Source organism: Danio rerio, chromosome 22, assembly GCF_052040795.2.
Source record: "Danio rerio strain M-AB ecotype USA chromosome 22, GRCz13ab, whole genome shotgun sequence".
NCBI lineage: Eukaryota > Metazoa > Chordata > Actinopteri > Cypriniformes > Danionidae > Danio > Danio rerio.
In genome coordinates, this window is record NC_141042.1 from 27,782,880 (window position 1) to 27,798,226 (window position 15,347).

Consider the following 15,347-nt stretch of genomic DNA (forward strand, 5'->3'; position numbering starts at 1 on the left):
CCAGCGACCTTCTTGCTTTGAGGCGACAGCACTAGCTACTGCGCCACTGCGTCATCTGTTCGTTAATATTTAATATAAATATTTAATGGTACAGTAAGAATTAGCATTTTTATTTTTAGCGTGCATAAACAAAACAAAATAAAATTGCTTCTCCTAGGACCAATGAAAGCTTTTGTTTTTAAAGGGTGTTCATGGAACCCTCAATGCCAATAAAGAAGTAACAAAAGTAACAATTTGACTTTAGCAAAGTAACTTTTCTTACCAAAGTAACAATTTTAAGGTGCACACGGCAAAGGAAAAGGTAATGACGTAGGAATCAAAATCTTCAAGAGGGAGAAAGTCAAAACAGCATGATGCAAACATGTTTTTTTCTGACTAAATATAAAAGGCCTTAAAGAATTAGTCACCCTGAAATGAAAACTGTAATTACTCAACTGTTGAATACTTTCAGGAGAAAAGGACGAACAAATTCATGTTTTCTTTTTTTTTGGTGCACAAAAGTGTTATTGGAGTTTGTTCTGTCATGGTTGAACTACTGAATTAAGTCACGTGGACTGTTTTGACAATGTTTTTGTTTTCTTTTCTGGCCATTGAGACTCTTACCACTGTTTATATGGATCCGAGGAGAAGTCTTCCTCATTATAGTGTTTATATAAAAGTGATTATCTTTATAATGATATAAATTGTAGTTATGTGTATATGAAATTACAAATAAGATGTAGCAGGACATCAAATTACTATTTCAAAACTTTTTTTTTGCATTTTAACTTTGTACACTGAAACATCATGGGCCTCATAGTTTGTCTCATTTTGTGAGCCAACTGACAGCAGTTGTTCCCTTCCCTCTTTCTCCCTTGCTTTGCCGACTACACCCCTCCTCCCTCTGGTTTCAGCATTCCACTCCCATGAAAAAAAAGAAGATGAGGACGTCTTGAAGAAAAAAAAACAGTTTTATTCCAGAATAGTAGTAATAAAGTGAGGACAACACTTCGGATTCAGCAGAGTTGGAAATAAACCCGATCATCCTCCATTTAAACATTTTATACTGTTTCTTCCTGCCTAACATGGTAATAAGCTTTCGCTTTGAATGTACTGTAATTAAGAATGGCAATCCCAGACCTTTCGGTATACCCGAATTACATGTTAATAAGGTTTCGCTTTAAATGTAAATTGAGAACAACAATAAAAGTGATACTCTTCCATTCCCAGATCTTGGGTAGATTTTCAGCTGAGAATACCAACTGTTATGATAAATGAGGTTAAACAGAATTCCTTTTGGGCATTAGATGGTTCTTGATGGCTCGCTGCCGCTCCCATGCTACAAGAAGTGAATTATCATTCCAAAGGCATTATTTAAATGCTTAAATACTTTATTTGAGGAACTCTACTCTCTGTGATAATTAAGCTCTTTGTTGAGAAAGGAGCATGAAACACTTTTTTATTATTCTGAGGTAGACTTGAACTAAAAGAGGGGGGATTTGTTACCCTTTAAATCTTCGTTACATGCTATGTTTGGATCCACACTTTGCTTCACACTACACACTGAGCCGTAACAGAAACAAATTTGAGTTTTGACTTTGAACCAAAAAGTTTGACATTTTGTTTTTTGTTATTCCCAAAACATATATATATATATATATATATATATATATATATATATATATATATATATATATATATATATATATATATATATATATATATATATATATCAATGTAACATTTAAAACCACAGAAAAATCACAAGATCAAAATATACATTTATAAATAGTTTTAACATTTATTAATTAATAAATTACTTTTTTTATACATACAAATAATAAAACTGAGTGAATTTAAAAACGTTATCTGCCATAAAAAATACACATGAAGGAAATATACAACAACAAAAGTGGAGCATAACCATCTTTTTTACATTGCAAATCAACACACAGCCAACTCATGGGCGTTACATAGGCTTGTTTACATCATTCCAAATCTCTATTAGCTGCTGTGGGGATCCGAGGATTGTCGTAATGGCCCTGAGAAAATTCTCCCGTTTATATTGCCCCATATAGATCCTGAACTGAGAAGGTTCTGGTGGAGATGAAGGCTCAACGCCCAACTGTTTCAAACAAGCTCCAATATATGCGTCTTCTATGTTAAATGGCTTTACATAATTGGAAGCCTCCACTATTTTTGATGGCAGGTCATTAGAGAAAACATATCCCATTCCCAGCAGATATGTAGGGTATTTTGGTTCGGGGTAAAGCTCCTCTGAGACGTACCATTTTGAGTTTTTGTTCCTGACAACAAATCGGTTACGCATTAACACTCCAGTTATGTAGTTTTCTCTGGGTGTATTGGGAGCCGATAGAAGAGTCACCAGGTTATTAACATTTAAGAACATGTCTGAATCAATCTTCATACTGTAATTCGCTTGAGGGCATCGAGTGGCCAACCAGTCCATGATCACCATGGTCTTTATGGTCAGGTTGAAGTAGGAGTCCACAAAGTTGCTCTGGATTAAGTCTCTGTGTTGTCGGCTCTCTTCCTCCAGCTGCTGTTGAGCTTTTTCAGAGTCTGCTCCCACAGTCAAACCCACCAAAAACAAAGTCAACACTGCTTTCCCCTGGACTGTCGTTTCATTCCCCCATGTGCTCCGGATGGCATTTCGAGCCTTTACCTCATAGGGAGCAACAGGAACCATCAAGACCAGGAACGGATTTCTCTGTTTACATATATCAGGTTCATCCAGCGTGAAATAATAGTTGAGTGGATGAGCCACGTGATGATGCTCTGAAGTGTTTTGAGTGGCTCCTTGTTGATTATTTATGGGAGTGGGTGCTGAAAACATAGTTTGATTGTCAATAGAAGAAGCGGACTCAGTTACGTAATAGGAGGGTATCTGATTTACCACGGTTTCATACAGGGTGTCAGGAGCAGCAGCGGACTTGAGAGAGAAATCAGAGATGTAAACAATGATGGACAATAGGAACGTCAATGCTAGCAGCAGAATGAATCCGGTTTTAATGTGACACCTGTTTGGAACTCGATCCTGAGCCAAGCTGCGTCTAAAAGAGAGACAGAAACTATTATTCTGCTTATCCTATGGATACCACACCTAAAGTCATTGTTCAGATGTTGTATTTCAAGACATTTGTCTGGTTTTGGTCCTCAAAATTGCTTCTGCGGCGATGCTAGTTTCTAGTTTTCCTATTTCTAAATGTTTACTGTTTTAGGCTGTGAAGTAACTTAAATCATTTGTCGTACATTAAAAATGGTAAAAAACTGGCAACTGTGGTTCAACGGAAAGCATAAAGAAATTGTAAAAATGAATGGTAAACTACATTATTTTTAAAATGTACAGTGTTTTTAAAGTACAAAACTAAAGAAAGTAAAAAAACTTAAGCTGTTAACCAAGTTACAGATAGTTCCTGTATTTGTACAGTGTTTTACCGGTAAAAACACTGCTTTTTTTATAGTGTAGTAGTGATATGTAATGCTGTAATGTGGCCAAACCTACCCAGGACTATAGTTTAGATGTAGTTTAGTTGAAGATGAAGATAATCACACACCATCATCAACCTAATTAACCATTTAACAAAGTGCTTGATTTAATTTATAATTTAATCAGGGGTATATGTTGAGACAATGTAAATAAATGAAATGCATCGTCTTGGTTAATGTAAACCAAGTATAAAAAATACATTAATTACCAAAACTGAGTGTAATTATTCTTTATTTCTATATCAATCTGTTCGCTTGTTAAGTGTGATGCGAAGCTGCTTTCCGGGTCCAAGTGCTCTATCAAACTGTATGGGGAGACTCGTGAAATGCTAATAATAAACATTTACAAAGCGATGTAATACTTTCGAAAATCACGATTGCAATATATATGTCCATACCTAATATCCGATGGCCAAAAAGTGATTCTTTTTTTTTTTTTTTGTTAAATTGTAAAAATTTTGGTATTTGTAATGCAGCAAGCCCAGAGATTGTTGTGCACATTATGACTTTCTATAAAATTCCCTTTAATGTGTGACATGAACAAAAAGTGGTCATAAACTAATTTTTTCTCAATTCAAATGAGTGGCGGCTTATTTGGTAACAAGAGGATACAAAGTAAATTGTGTCAAAGCAGCTTAACATGAAAGAGGAAAAGTGAATAAAAACCCAAAACAAGATTGTGACAAAGCAGCTTAACATAAAAGAAGAAAAGTGAATAAAAACCCATAACAATATTTCAAGTTAGGCAAGCAGGAGAGGATTAAGTGAATTCTTTATGGTAACTGGTATTTCACTAGATAATCAACTGTAAATGTGGGGGGAAAAAAACTAATTTAACATTTTTAGATCAAATATTTTCTCAAACTTATCAGTGCTTCAGATCTCAGTGAAATGACTTGAATTATGAATTATGGCCACACATTTTATAGATCAATTTATTTTGAAACAAGTTAATGTTATAGAACAGGGGTATCCAAACTCGGTACTGCAGGACCTGTGTTATAAAGAGTATCTTTGACCCTAATCAAACACCCCTGAACCAGCTAATCAAGCTCCTATATACTAGAGATTTCATGGCAGGTGTGTCGAAGCCAGTTCGAGCTTAACTGACACTGACTCTCCAGGACAGAGTTTGGACAACCCTGTTATAGAATAAGGAACACGCCTACAAACAACAATATATTTCGATTATAAAATAATGGAAACAATACTGACTAATTGAAGACTAAGAAATCGTGATTCTGTATCATACATTTTATTTGCATAAATTATTGTTTTGGCCATATATGGCCAAATATCCATTATTTAAATAATGAAAATTACGCTTATAAAGCGTGAAAGAAAAAGCCTAATGACTTTTGACAGGAAAGTTGCAATTAATATAGGCACATAAAGACGAAACCGTTCAGGTTAGTGAATTTGATTTCCTCAACTCAGATGTTAAATAGCGATGTAATATTACACGTTAATACACGTTTCACTTACAGTACACGTGACATTATCCGCTGACTAATAGAAAGCATCTTGGTTTGAATTCGCTTAGGTGTTTTTCCACACATCGCTGATTATAAACAGTGGATCTTTTTTTGCTAATCGAGCATGTAAGCAAATTATTTAGTGAACACATAACTGTCATTAACTTTGGACAGAATAGAAGAGCTTTTTGACCAAGGTTTCATTCACATTAAATCAATCAAATCATTAACGTTAGACTACTGTACATTAGCATGAGCAGTACTTTACTTAAAGGGACAGTTCGCCCATATATAATTTACACAATCTTTACTAGTTTCAAATCTTCATAAGTTTCTTTCTTTTGGTGAACACAAAGGAAGATATTTTGAAGAAAGCTTCACATATTTAACCACTGACTTCCATAGTATCGCCTTTGTTATCCTACAATGGAGGTCAATGGTTAGTTTTTTTACCCCCAAAATATTTTGTGAAAAAAAAAAAACTCATAAAAGTTTGAAATCATATTGGTGGATTATGCATTAATAGGCTATGTAAATTACATTCAAAATTAAGTATAATAGTATTAGATACAATTACATGCTTTTGTAGTTTATACAGTGTATTCAGCATATGCATACTGTACATTTAGTAGTTTACCATATCATTAAATTATAATAGAACAATCAGATACACATATGTTCACACGTTTCTACTTTTAATAAAAGACCAATAAGTGTCAACTCACCTCTTCCAGCCATTTCTGAAGAGTCTCCACTCCATGTCTTGGTGTATGTGTGTGTGTGCATCTGGATTCAGGCCAATAAATGGTCCTTTTAGCTGAACACCTGGGACTTAAAGCTGCCTTAGTGTTACAGTTGTCCCACCTCCTCCCACCTCATACAGGTGTTCACTATGGATGGGGGGCTGGGATGGTGGAGTTCTATAATGGCTATTTCCAAAAACTCCACAATTTTACCATAAATGGTTAATGCAAATCAGTCAATGTTCATATGCAAACTCTACTTCAGGTGATTGATGTGTTTAACCCTCAGGTTAAATTAAACATAAGCTTTAAAATCCCCTTTGGAATAAAATAACACACTTCACAGTTATGTCATTGCACTCTTTATTAGACTGATGCGTCATAGTCACCTATTTCATAAATTTCATTCCAGTCACATTGACAGACGTCTTGTGTTATGGTAAGAGACATTAGCATTAGCTAAGATTCATGAGGCATAAGCCTCAACGTCAAGAAAGTGTAAAAAGAAAAAAGAAGACTGAAGTAAATCTGGTAAAATATACATACATGAACTGACAATATACATCCCAATGTATTTCATACATTGTATTTCGTCAATAATGACATAACAATAGAAGGCACTTGGTACTGGTAAAAATATGTTCGATAAAATATTCTGTGCAAATATATTTCATTAAAATACTTGCGCTGGCCCAGACAGGCCGTAGTCTTAGCATTTATCTCCACTGTGTATGGCAAATATAAAATCAGAGCTATACAACATTACATACAGGACTCCCGGTGCAAAACCAGGCTCCGGTTTTACATTTAACTGAGAAAGCATCCATGCATCAAGGTTAATGTCACAGAACATAATAATGAATAACAAACAGCGGAGTCCAAGTGGACTCATGTCATCATATGACACAGTTTTGACACAGTCAATGTCTCGTCTTCAAAAATGTACATGACGTAGCAAATTTGCACCATTAAATGGCTAATAATTAAAGTTCAAGCTGATGATTACTTAAAGCAATCAAGGTGCACGTCTACACAGACAAAAGTATTACTTAAATGACCCAAATATGTTACTTCTTGATAAACAGTGCTATTAAAACTTGCACACAAGCAAGTCTTAAACACATTACAATAGAGGCCATGTGGGTTATGAGTTTTTCATATTATTTTCATTTTAAAAAATCTTTTTAGAAGCTCATTTTACTCCATTTACTTAAATCTATATCAAAAGATGATGTATCCTTTTCGTATTGCATCCTGTTCTCTTTGTTTGACCACTGTGGGTCAAATTTCCAAGCCAATGCAGCTGTCATTACACACCACGAGACTAATTTAAACAAACAAAGGTGCAGATTAGGAATTAGGAAGCTCTGCCCTCTAAGCAGTTCTCGTCAGACGTCACATAACGTTTATTGACATCTTTTATGGCATTCTGATTTATACAGTGTACAGATGGTGAATGAATATTGGTGTCAGGAATCAATATTTAAATTCTGCAACACTGCTTAATGTTGCATATTTAAACACACCATGTTTATCTTGCTCATTGCTTAGATTATCCCACATGATTTCCCAAAAAGGCAGCACCCCAATGTCTAACATTTACAATTCCTTGTAAAAACAAATACGATGTGTGTGTGCAGCCACACGAAGACCAATAACTATGAAGATTACCATAATGATAACCATCTTAGCTTGTGCACCAGCTGACGTTCTGTTTATTGTCTGTTGAGAATCTTTGCAGAAGCTTGTAAGTGTTTTTATTGTTGATCAGCTGGAAAGTGATGCCAGTGATATTGCCCTTGTTTATCGTTTTATAATAGTTGAGGCTATTCCGATTTATTATTTATCTGATTAATTATTAAAATATTTCAATTACAGCTATCATGTCCTTGATGTGATCAGAAGAGGTTCAGATACATGTTTGGTGTATCTAACTTAAACCAATTCAGTTTTTTGTGTGAACAGAAATCTGGATTCACGCCACATTCATGAAAACTGAAATCAAATTAGAATTGGAAGATTTGGATCATATTTACAAATAGTTTTTTAAGGCTCATTTAGATTGTGACAGATTCGCTTTGTGAAAACTGACTGTGTGTTCTGAACTGATATCTCATTTTTTATCTAATATTTAAGATTTATGTGGGTGCAACCTGTTTCAAGAATAGCATGCCTGGTGGAACTATGAAGCAAATAAAAGCATTCGAATAGTTTCGCTCTCATGGTGTGAACAGAAAACTAGATTCACACCACATTCGAATTAAAATTGGAAGATTTGGACAATATATTATAATAACCGGTTAGATTTTTGAAAATTGAGGGTAATCTGAATTTATAATCTGAATCAGATTTACATGGGTGCAACCTGTTTCAAGATTAGCATGTCTGGTGGGATCAAAAAGCGAATAAAAGCATTTTGTTAATCAGTTTCCCTTTTACAGTGTGAACAGAAAACTGGATTTCATAGTGAGAACAGAAAACTGGATCAAGGTCAGATACCACAAACATGCTTTTATTTGCTTCATAATTTGATCATATTTACAAATGTATTTTTTAGCCTTGTTTGGGACATAAAATATTTGATTTGTACGATCTGAACTGATAATCTGAATCAGATTTACGTGTATGCAGCCTGTTTCAAGAATAGCATGTCTGGTGGGACTATGAATCAAATAAAAGCATTTTTGAGGTATTTGACTTTGATTAGTTTCATTTCCAGTGTGATCAGAAAACTGGATTCTTATCACATTCATGGAAACTGAAATCAAATTAGAATTGGAAGATTTGGATCATATAAAGAAACAGTTTTTAATAGTTTCATTCAGCATTTCACAAAACAAATTCGATTTGTGAAATCTGAGTGTTATCTGAATTGATTATTTGAATCAGATTTAAGTGGGTGCAACCTATTTCAAGATTAGCATGTCTGGTGGGATCAAAAAGCAAATAAAAGCATTTTGTTAATCAGTTTCACTTTCATAGTCTGAACAAAAAACTGGATTCACGCCACATTCATGACAACTGAAATCAAATTAGAATTGGAAGATTTGGATCATATTTACAAATTTATTTTTAGCCTTATTTAGGATCGTGTGACATAAGAGATTTGATTTGTATGATGTGAATTGATAATCTGAATCAGATTTACGTGGAGGCAGCCTGTTTTAAAAATAGCATTCCTGGTGGGACTACAAAGCAAATAAAAGCTTTTTGGGGGTATCTAACCCTTATCAATTTCGCCTTCACAATGCGAACAGACAAGTGGATTTAAACCACATTCATGAAAAGAGAAATCCAATTAGAATTGGAACATTTGGATCATATTTACAAATAGTTTTTGTTTTGCCTTATTCAGGAACATGACATAACAGATTTGATTTGTGTGATCTGAATTGATTTCTGAATGAGATTTATATTAGTGCAACCCATTTCAAGAATAGCATTTCTAGTGGGATTACAAAGCAAATAAAAGCATTTTGGGGGTATTTATCCCTAATCAGTTTTACTTTTATAGTGTAAACAGAAAACTGGATTCACACCACATTCATGAAAACTTAAATCAAATTAGAACTGGAACATCTGGATCATATTTACAAATAGTTTTTTGCCTCATTCTGGAACGTAACGTAACAGATTTCATTTGTAGGATCTGAATCAGATTTATTTGGGTGCAACTTGTTGCAAGAATATCATGCCTGGTGGGATTATGATACAAACAAAGGCTTTTTTTGTTTTGTTTTTTGACCCTAATCAGTTTCGTTTTCCCAATGTGAACAGAAAACTGGATTCACACCACATTCATGAAAACTGAAATCAAATTAAAATTGGGACATATTTAGAAATAGTGTTTTTAGGCTGATTCAGAATGTGACAACAGATTTGATTTGTAAAAATTAAGTGTGATCTGAATTGATAATCTGAATCGGATTTACTTGGGTGCGACCTGTTTCAAGATTAGCATGCTTGGTGGGATTATGAAGCAAATAAAAGCATTTTGTTAATCAGTTTCACTTTCATATTGTGTACAAAAAAACTGGATTTACACTACATTCCTCAAAAAACTGAAATCAAATTAGAATTGGAACATCTGGATCATATTTACAAATTGTTTTTTAGCCTCCTTTGAGAACGTGACATAACAGATTTGATTTGTATGATCTGAATCAGATTTACGTGGGTGCAACCTGTTTCAAGAAAACCATGCCTGGTAGGATTACGAAGCAAATAAAAGCATTTATTGGGGTAGGTGACTATGATTGGTTTCGTTTTTCACAGTGTGAACAGAAAACTGGATTCACACCACATTCTTGAAAACTGAAATCAAATTAGAATCAGAATGTCAGCAACAGTTGAATCAAATTTAAGTTTAATTTGCAAAATTGACTGCAAGATCTGAATTCAAATCCAAATCAGATTTACCTCTGGTATACACAAGGACCATTTACGTGGTTGCAACTTGTTTTAAGAACAGCATTCCCGGAGGAATTACTACCCACGAGTGAGGCCCTTGTCGTGCTCCCATCCTGCCTTCATCTTCATCATCAACATCAATATCATCCTCTTCCTCGATGCCTCTTTCAGCCTGACCCCCACCTAAACCAAATGGCGGCAACAACAAAGGGTGCAAAATAGGCAACTTGCCAAGCCCAAGAGCACTGGAACTGGGGTACAGCACTGGCCCTGCTCCTAAAAGTGGACTGAGCCTGGAAAGATCCAGAGGGTGACCTCCAAATGGCCCGGCGAAGGCATGACCTCCAAATAATGTGGTTGTCGCCCCCGGCAGGATGAAATTAGCCGCCGTTGGGTGAGATTGATCCATTCGTCGTCCGTCCACCAATGACGCAGTGTCTGATTCCAGCCTGTTGGTTCTCGGGGAAGCGGCGCGATCTTGCACTACGGCATGTCCATGAGCCTTGATGTGTTTACGGAGCGAGCTGGGGTCAGTGTAGCGCTTCAGACACCCTACCATTTTGCAGCAGTAGGGTTTGTCCACGTAATGTGTGCGCGTGTGTTTGAAGCGGTCGCTGGAGTTCGAGTAGCGCTTGTTGCAGCCTTCGTATGGACAGATGTAAGGCTTCTCTCCTGAGAGGGCAAAAGAGCAAGAGATAATAATCACAGGCTGCATTGAAGGAATGCAGGGGTCAGGATGGACCAGGTCAGATAGCAACAATTAGACACCACAGGCCTGTAGAAACCTGTCATTTTATTTGGGAAAATGATGTTGTATGTGAATGTTTGAGGCTTCATTGAGTGTGTGCACACTAGAGATAGTAAATGTAATGGTATTTTGGAATTAAGTCAAAACATAAAAAACACGAGTCAACATAAATATTTTGCTAATCTAATTCTCAATATGGCTCCCAGAGCAGTAATACATAATGGTACACTGAAAAAAATTCAACAATGATGATTCCATGGATTTACTACATTTTTTTTTATGTTAGGTGGTTGTAAACAATTTATTTGGGCTGAATTTAAACAAACATATTAAGTTAACCATTATTACATTTAATTTGTTTGTTTAAAATCAACACAAATAAATTGTTTGCAACAGTTTTGCATGCAACACTTTTTTCAGTGTAGCATAAATCGGATAAAAGAAGCATTTTTGCCATATCTATCATATAAAATGAACTAATCAAATTCAAACCACATGACGATGTATCTGATTTTATTGCAAAAAATTAAATTAAAATTAATTAATAAAAAATTAAAAAATTACAGTATGATATCTCATCTGTAACAGCTATCACAAAAAATGTATATATACAATACAATAATACATATATACAGTTGAAGTCAGAATTATTAGCCCCCCTGAATTATTAGCACCCCTGTTTATTTTTCCCATTTTCTGTTTAATGGAGGGAAGCACATTTCTAAGCATAATAGTTTTAAAAACCTATTTCTAACAACTGATGTATTTTATCTTTGCCTTGATGATTGAATTTTACTAGATATTTTTCAAGACACTTCTATACAGCTTAAAGTGACATTTAAAGGCTTAACTAGGTTAATAAGGTGAACTAGGCAGGTTAGGGTAATTTGGCAAGTTATTGTATAACGATGGTTTGTTCTGTAGACTATCGAAAAAAAATTACCTTAAAGGGGCTAATAATTTTGTCCCAAAAATGATTTTTTTAAAAATTAAAAACTGCTTTTATTCTAACCGAAATAAAACAAATAAGACTTTCTCCAGAAGAAAAAACATGATCAGACATACTGTGAAAATTTCTTTGCTCTGTTAAACATAATTTGAGAAATATTTAAAAATGAGAAAATAATTCAAAGGGGGGCTAATAATTCTGACTTTAACTGTATATATATATATATATATATATATATATATATATATATATATATATATATATATATATATATATATATATATATATATATATTTATAACAAATACACTCACCGGCCACTTTATTAAGTCCAACTGCTCAATGATGCAAATTTCTAATCAGCCAATCACATGGCATTGAGTATCGAGTACATGGGCTACAGCAGCACAAGATCACACCAGGTCCCACTCCTGTCAGCTAAGGACAGGAAACTGAGGCTACAATTCGCACAGGCTCACCAAATTTGAACAATAGAAGATTGGAAAAATATTGCCTGGTCTGATGGGTCTCGATTTGTGCTGCAACATTCGGATGGTAGGGTCAAAATTTGGCATCAACTACATGAAATCATGGATCCCTACTGCCTTGTATCAACGGTTCAGGCTGGTGGTGGTGTAATGGTGTGGGTGTATTTTTTTGGCACACTTCGAGCCCATTAGTCCCAATTGAGCTTCGTGCCAATGCCACAGCCTACCTGAGTATAGTTGCTGACCATGTCCATCTTTTTGTGAACACAGTGTACCCATCTTCTGATGGGTACTTCCAGTAGGATAACGTGCCATGTCATAAAGAGGGAATCATCTCAGACTGAATTCCTGAACATGACAATGAGTTCAATGTGCTCAAATGGCTTCCACAGTCACCAGATCTCAATCCAATAGAGCACCTTTGGGATGTGGTTAAAAAGGATATCTGCATCATGGTTGTGCAGCCGACAAATCTGCAGCAACTGCGTGATGAGTTCACGTTAAAATGGACAAAAATCTTTGAGGAAAGTTTCCAGTACATTGTGGAATATATGCAACGAAGGACTAAGGCAGTAGTGAATGTAAAAGTGGGTCCAACCCTGATACTAAGTTTACCTAATAAAGTGGCCTGTGAGTGTGTAAACACACATATCTAAAATATATTTTTAATGTTATTATGTAATATAATAATTATGTAAATTGTAAAAATATTTTATAAATAATAATATATTTTTATAAAGTAATGTCTGAGTTTTTTGTCATATTGAATACTGAAATATTTCTGAAATATTTTATATATTGTGAAAACTCTATTGTGCAATTCTTTATAAAAAATAGACATTTATTTGTAACAGTCATGAAAAAAATTATAATTATTTGCTTAGATGAAATATGTTGTTTAGACTGTTTAAAACTAATAATTAAATATGTTTGGAAAGTTTTAAAGTAAGACGGGAAGCCAGAATCAAAATTATTAGCTGCAAATAATAATAAAAAGAAACAAACAATAATGACTTGGCCCCTTTTTTAATAAGCCTAATAAGACAACATATCATGTTAAATAGAACTCATAAAATCCGATATAAATCAAATATTTCAAAACGTCTTTTTGGTTCGCTGTACTTGGGTCCAGATTAAAATACAAATTTACATAAAATGATCTCTTTTTACTATTTACTCTTTTCTGTTTTAGGGTTAAACTAATCTACTGTAGCTTTTATGTGTGTGATGTGGCTTTTATGTTTTTTATTTATTTAATATTGTGACATAAAAATGCTGCTCCATACTGCAAATGTTTGTGTGTCTCACCTGTGTGTGAGCGCGTGTGTATTTTCAGGTTCTCCAGACGTGAGAAGCTCTTGTGGCAGGTCGGGCAGTGATGAGGTTTCTCATTGGTATGAGTGCGGATATGAATCAACATCTTGTACCTGAATTGAACAAATGGATCCTGGATTAGAGCTCACATAATGAACGCAAACATCCAGTACTTTATGACACTTCATAATCAGGGAGTGTGTAAAACTTTGGCAGTGTCAAGACAAAGATCATGCTTACTTTACAAAAATAGTTTTTTTATAATCCTTTTTGTCGGCATAAATGATTTGTAAAGACTAGAGACAACACTTTACCTTATTGAAAATTTTAACTTTTTTTGAATATGTAATGTATTAAATTCATTTATAATATAATATAATATAATATAATATAATATAATATAATATAATATAATATAATATAATATAATATAATATAATATAATATAATATAATATCCACAGTCTGACCTGGCATTAAAGCCTCTCCCCTTGCGCGCGCAGCCCTCCCAGTGGCAGCAGTATCCTGAGGCTTTCTCTGGTTTCACATGCGAGTCATTGACATGATCCACCAGATCCTGCAGGCTCTCGAACAGCAGATGGCACTAAAGAGTAATAAAAGATTTCATTAAAGTCTCTTCTTTTTGCTCAGTGTGCTGCTACAGTGTTTTAAGTTGCTGGTTGATGGTTTCTAATTAGCATTATGCGTTTATTCTAATCTCTAAAGTTTAAAAATGGGAGTGAATTGCCAAAATTAGCATGGTGTGTATATGGAACAGGACTCTCAGGTAACTAAACCGTTGTTGACCTTCATTACCAAGTATTTTTTCCCCCTATAATGGAAGTCAGTGGGGACCAGCTATGTTTTTTTTACTAAATTTGTTCAAACTCTTATTCTTTTGTGTATAGCAGGGAATAAAAGTAACTGATGCAAATTTGGAACAACATTAGGTTGAGTAAATTTTCATTTTTTTAGTAAATTATCTCTTATCACTGGATTCTGAGATTTTCAAAATGTTTCGCTCTACTGTCTTGAATTGATTCTGATGTTAGTTTTTACAGCAAATGGAGCTGTTTGCTTTACAGACACCCCTCAAAACTAAAATAATCATTAATAAAGTCATTAAAGCCAATTAACATGACAGCTCAATATGCAGGTGCTCTTCTATGTGAGCATTTGAGTGTAGATAAAAAATTAGCTAATGCAGCATCTGATGTTAAAATGTGGTCTAGTGTGCCATCTGATTTAAAAAAACTAGCCTAGAATCCCCTCTGCTGTTAACTAGCCTAGTGCAACATCTACTGTTAAAAACTAGCATAGCGCATAATCTGCTGTTAAAAACTAGCCTAGAGCATCATCTGTTGCTAACAACATAGTGCGCCATCTACTGTTAAAAACTATCCTAGAGCACCATCTCCTGTTAAAAACTAGCATAGCGCATAATCTGCTATTAAAAACGAGTCTAGAGCGCCATCTGCTGTTAAAAACTAGTCTAGAGCGCCATCTGCTGTTAAAAACTATCCTGGAACTCCATCTGCCGTTAAAAACTAGCAAAGTGCATAATCTGCTTTTAAAAACTAGCCAGGAGCGCCATCTCCAGTTAAAAATTAGCATAGTGCATAATCTGCTGTTAAAAAGCCTACAGCACCATCTGTTGTTAATGACCTAGTGCGCCATCTGCTGGTAAAAACTAGCCTAGAGCCCCATCTGCTGTTAAGAACTAGCCTAGAGCC

The 15,347-nt window shown here is 34.7% G+C and overlaps 2 protein-coding genes across 4 annotated transcripts in view; both read right to left on the reverse strand.

The window, feature by feature from the left end:
• Positions 1–1,927: 1,927 nt before the first annotated feature.
• Positions 1,928–5,763, reverse strand: b3galt10.1 (beta-1,3-galactosyltransferase 10, tandem duplicate 1). The gene is given in 2 exon segments (NM_001128799.1): positions 1,928–3,053; positions 5,690–5,763. Coding segments are annotated over 2 exon segments (1,140 nt in total). The 5' UTR covers positions 5,725–5,763; the 3' UTR covers positions 1,928–1,948.
• A 290-nt stretch (positions 5,764–6,053) lies between these two features.
• glis2a (GLIS family zinc finger 2a) overlaps positions 6,054–15,347 on the reverse strand; it is a 32,970-nt gene continuing 23,676 nt past the window's right edge. For all 3 annotated transcript variants that reach the window (XM_087304446.1, XM_087304447.1, XM_087304448.1), the window contains 3 exons: positions 14,085–14,218; positions 13,610–13,728; positions 6,054–10,789 (listed from right to left, as the gene is read on the reverse strand). In XM_087304446.1, coding sequence (XP_087160572.1) covers positions 10,149–10,789; positions 13,610–13,728; positions 14,085–14,218 — 894 coding nt within the window. In that variant the 3' untranslated portion in view covers positions 6,054–10,148. The remainder of the gene's footprint in view (positions 10,790–13,609; positions 13,729–14,084; positions 14,219–15,347) is intronic.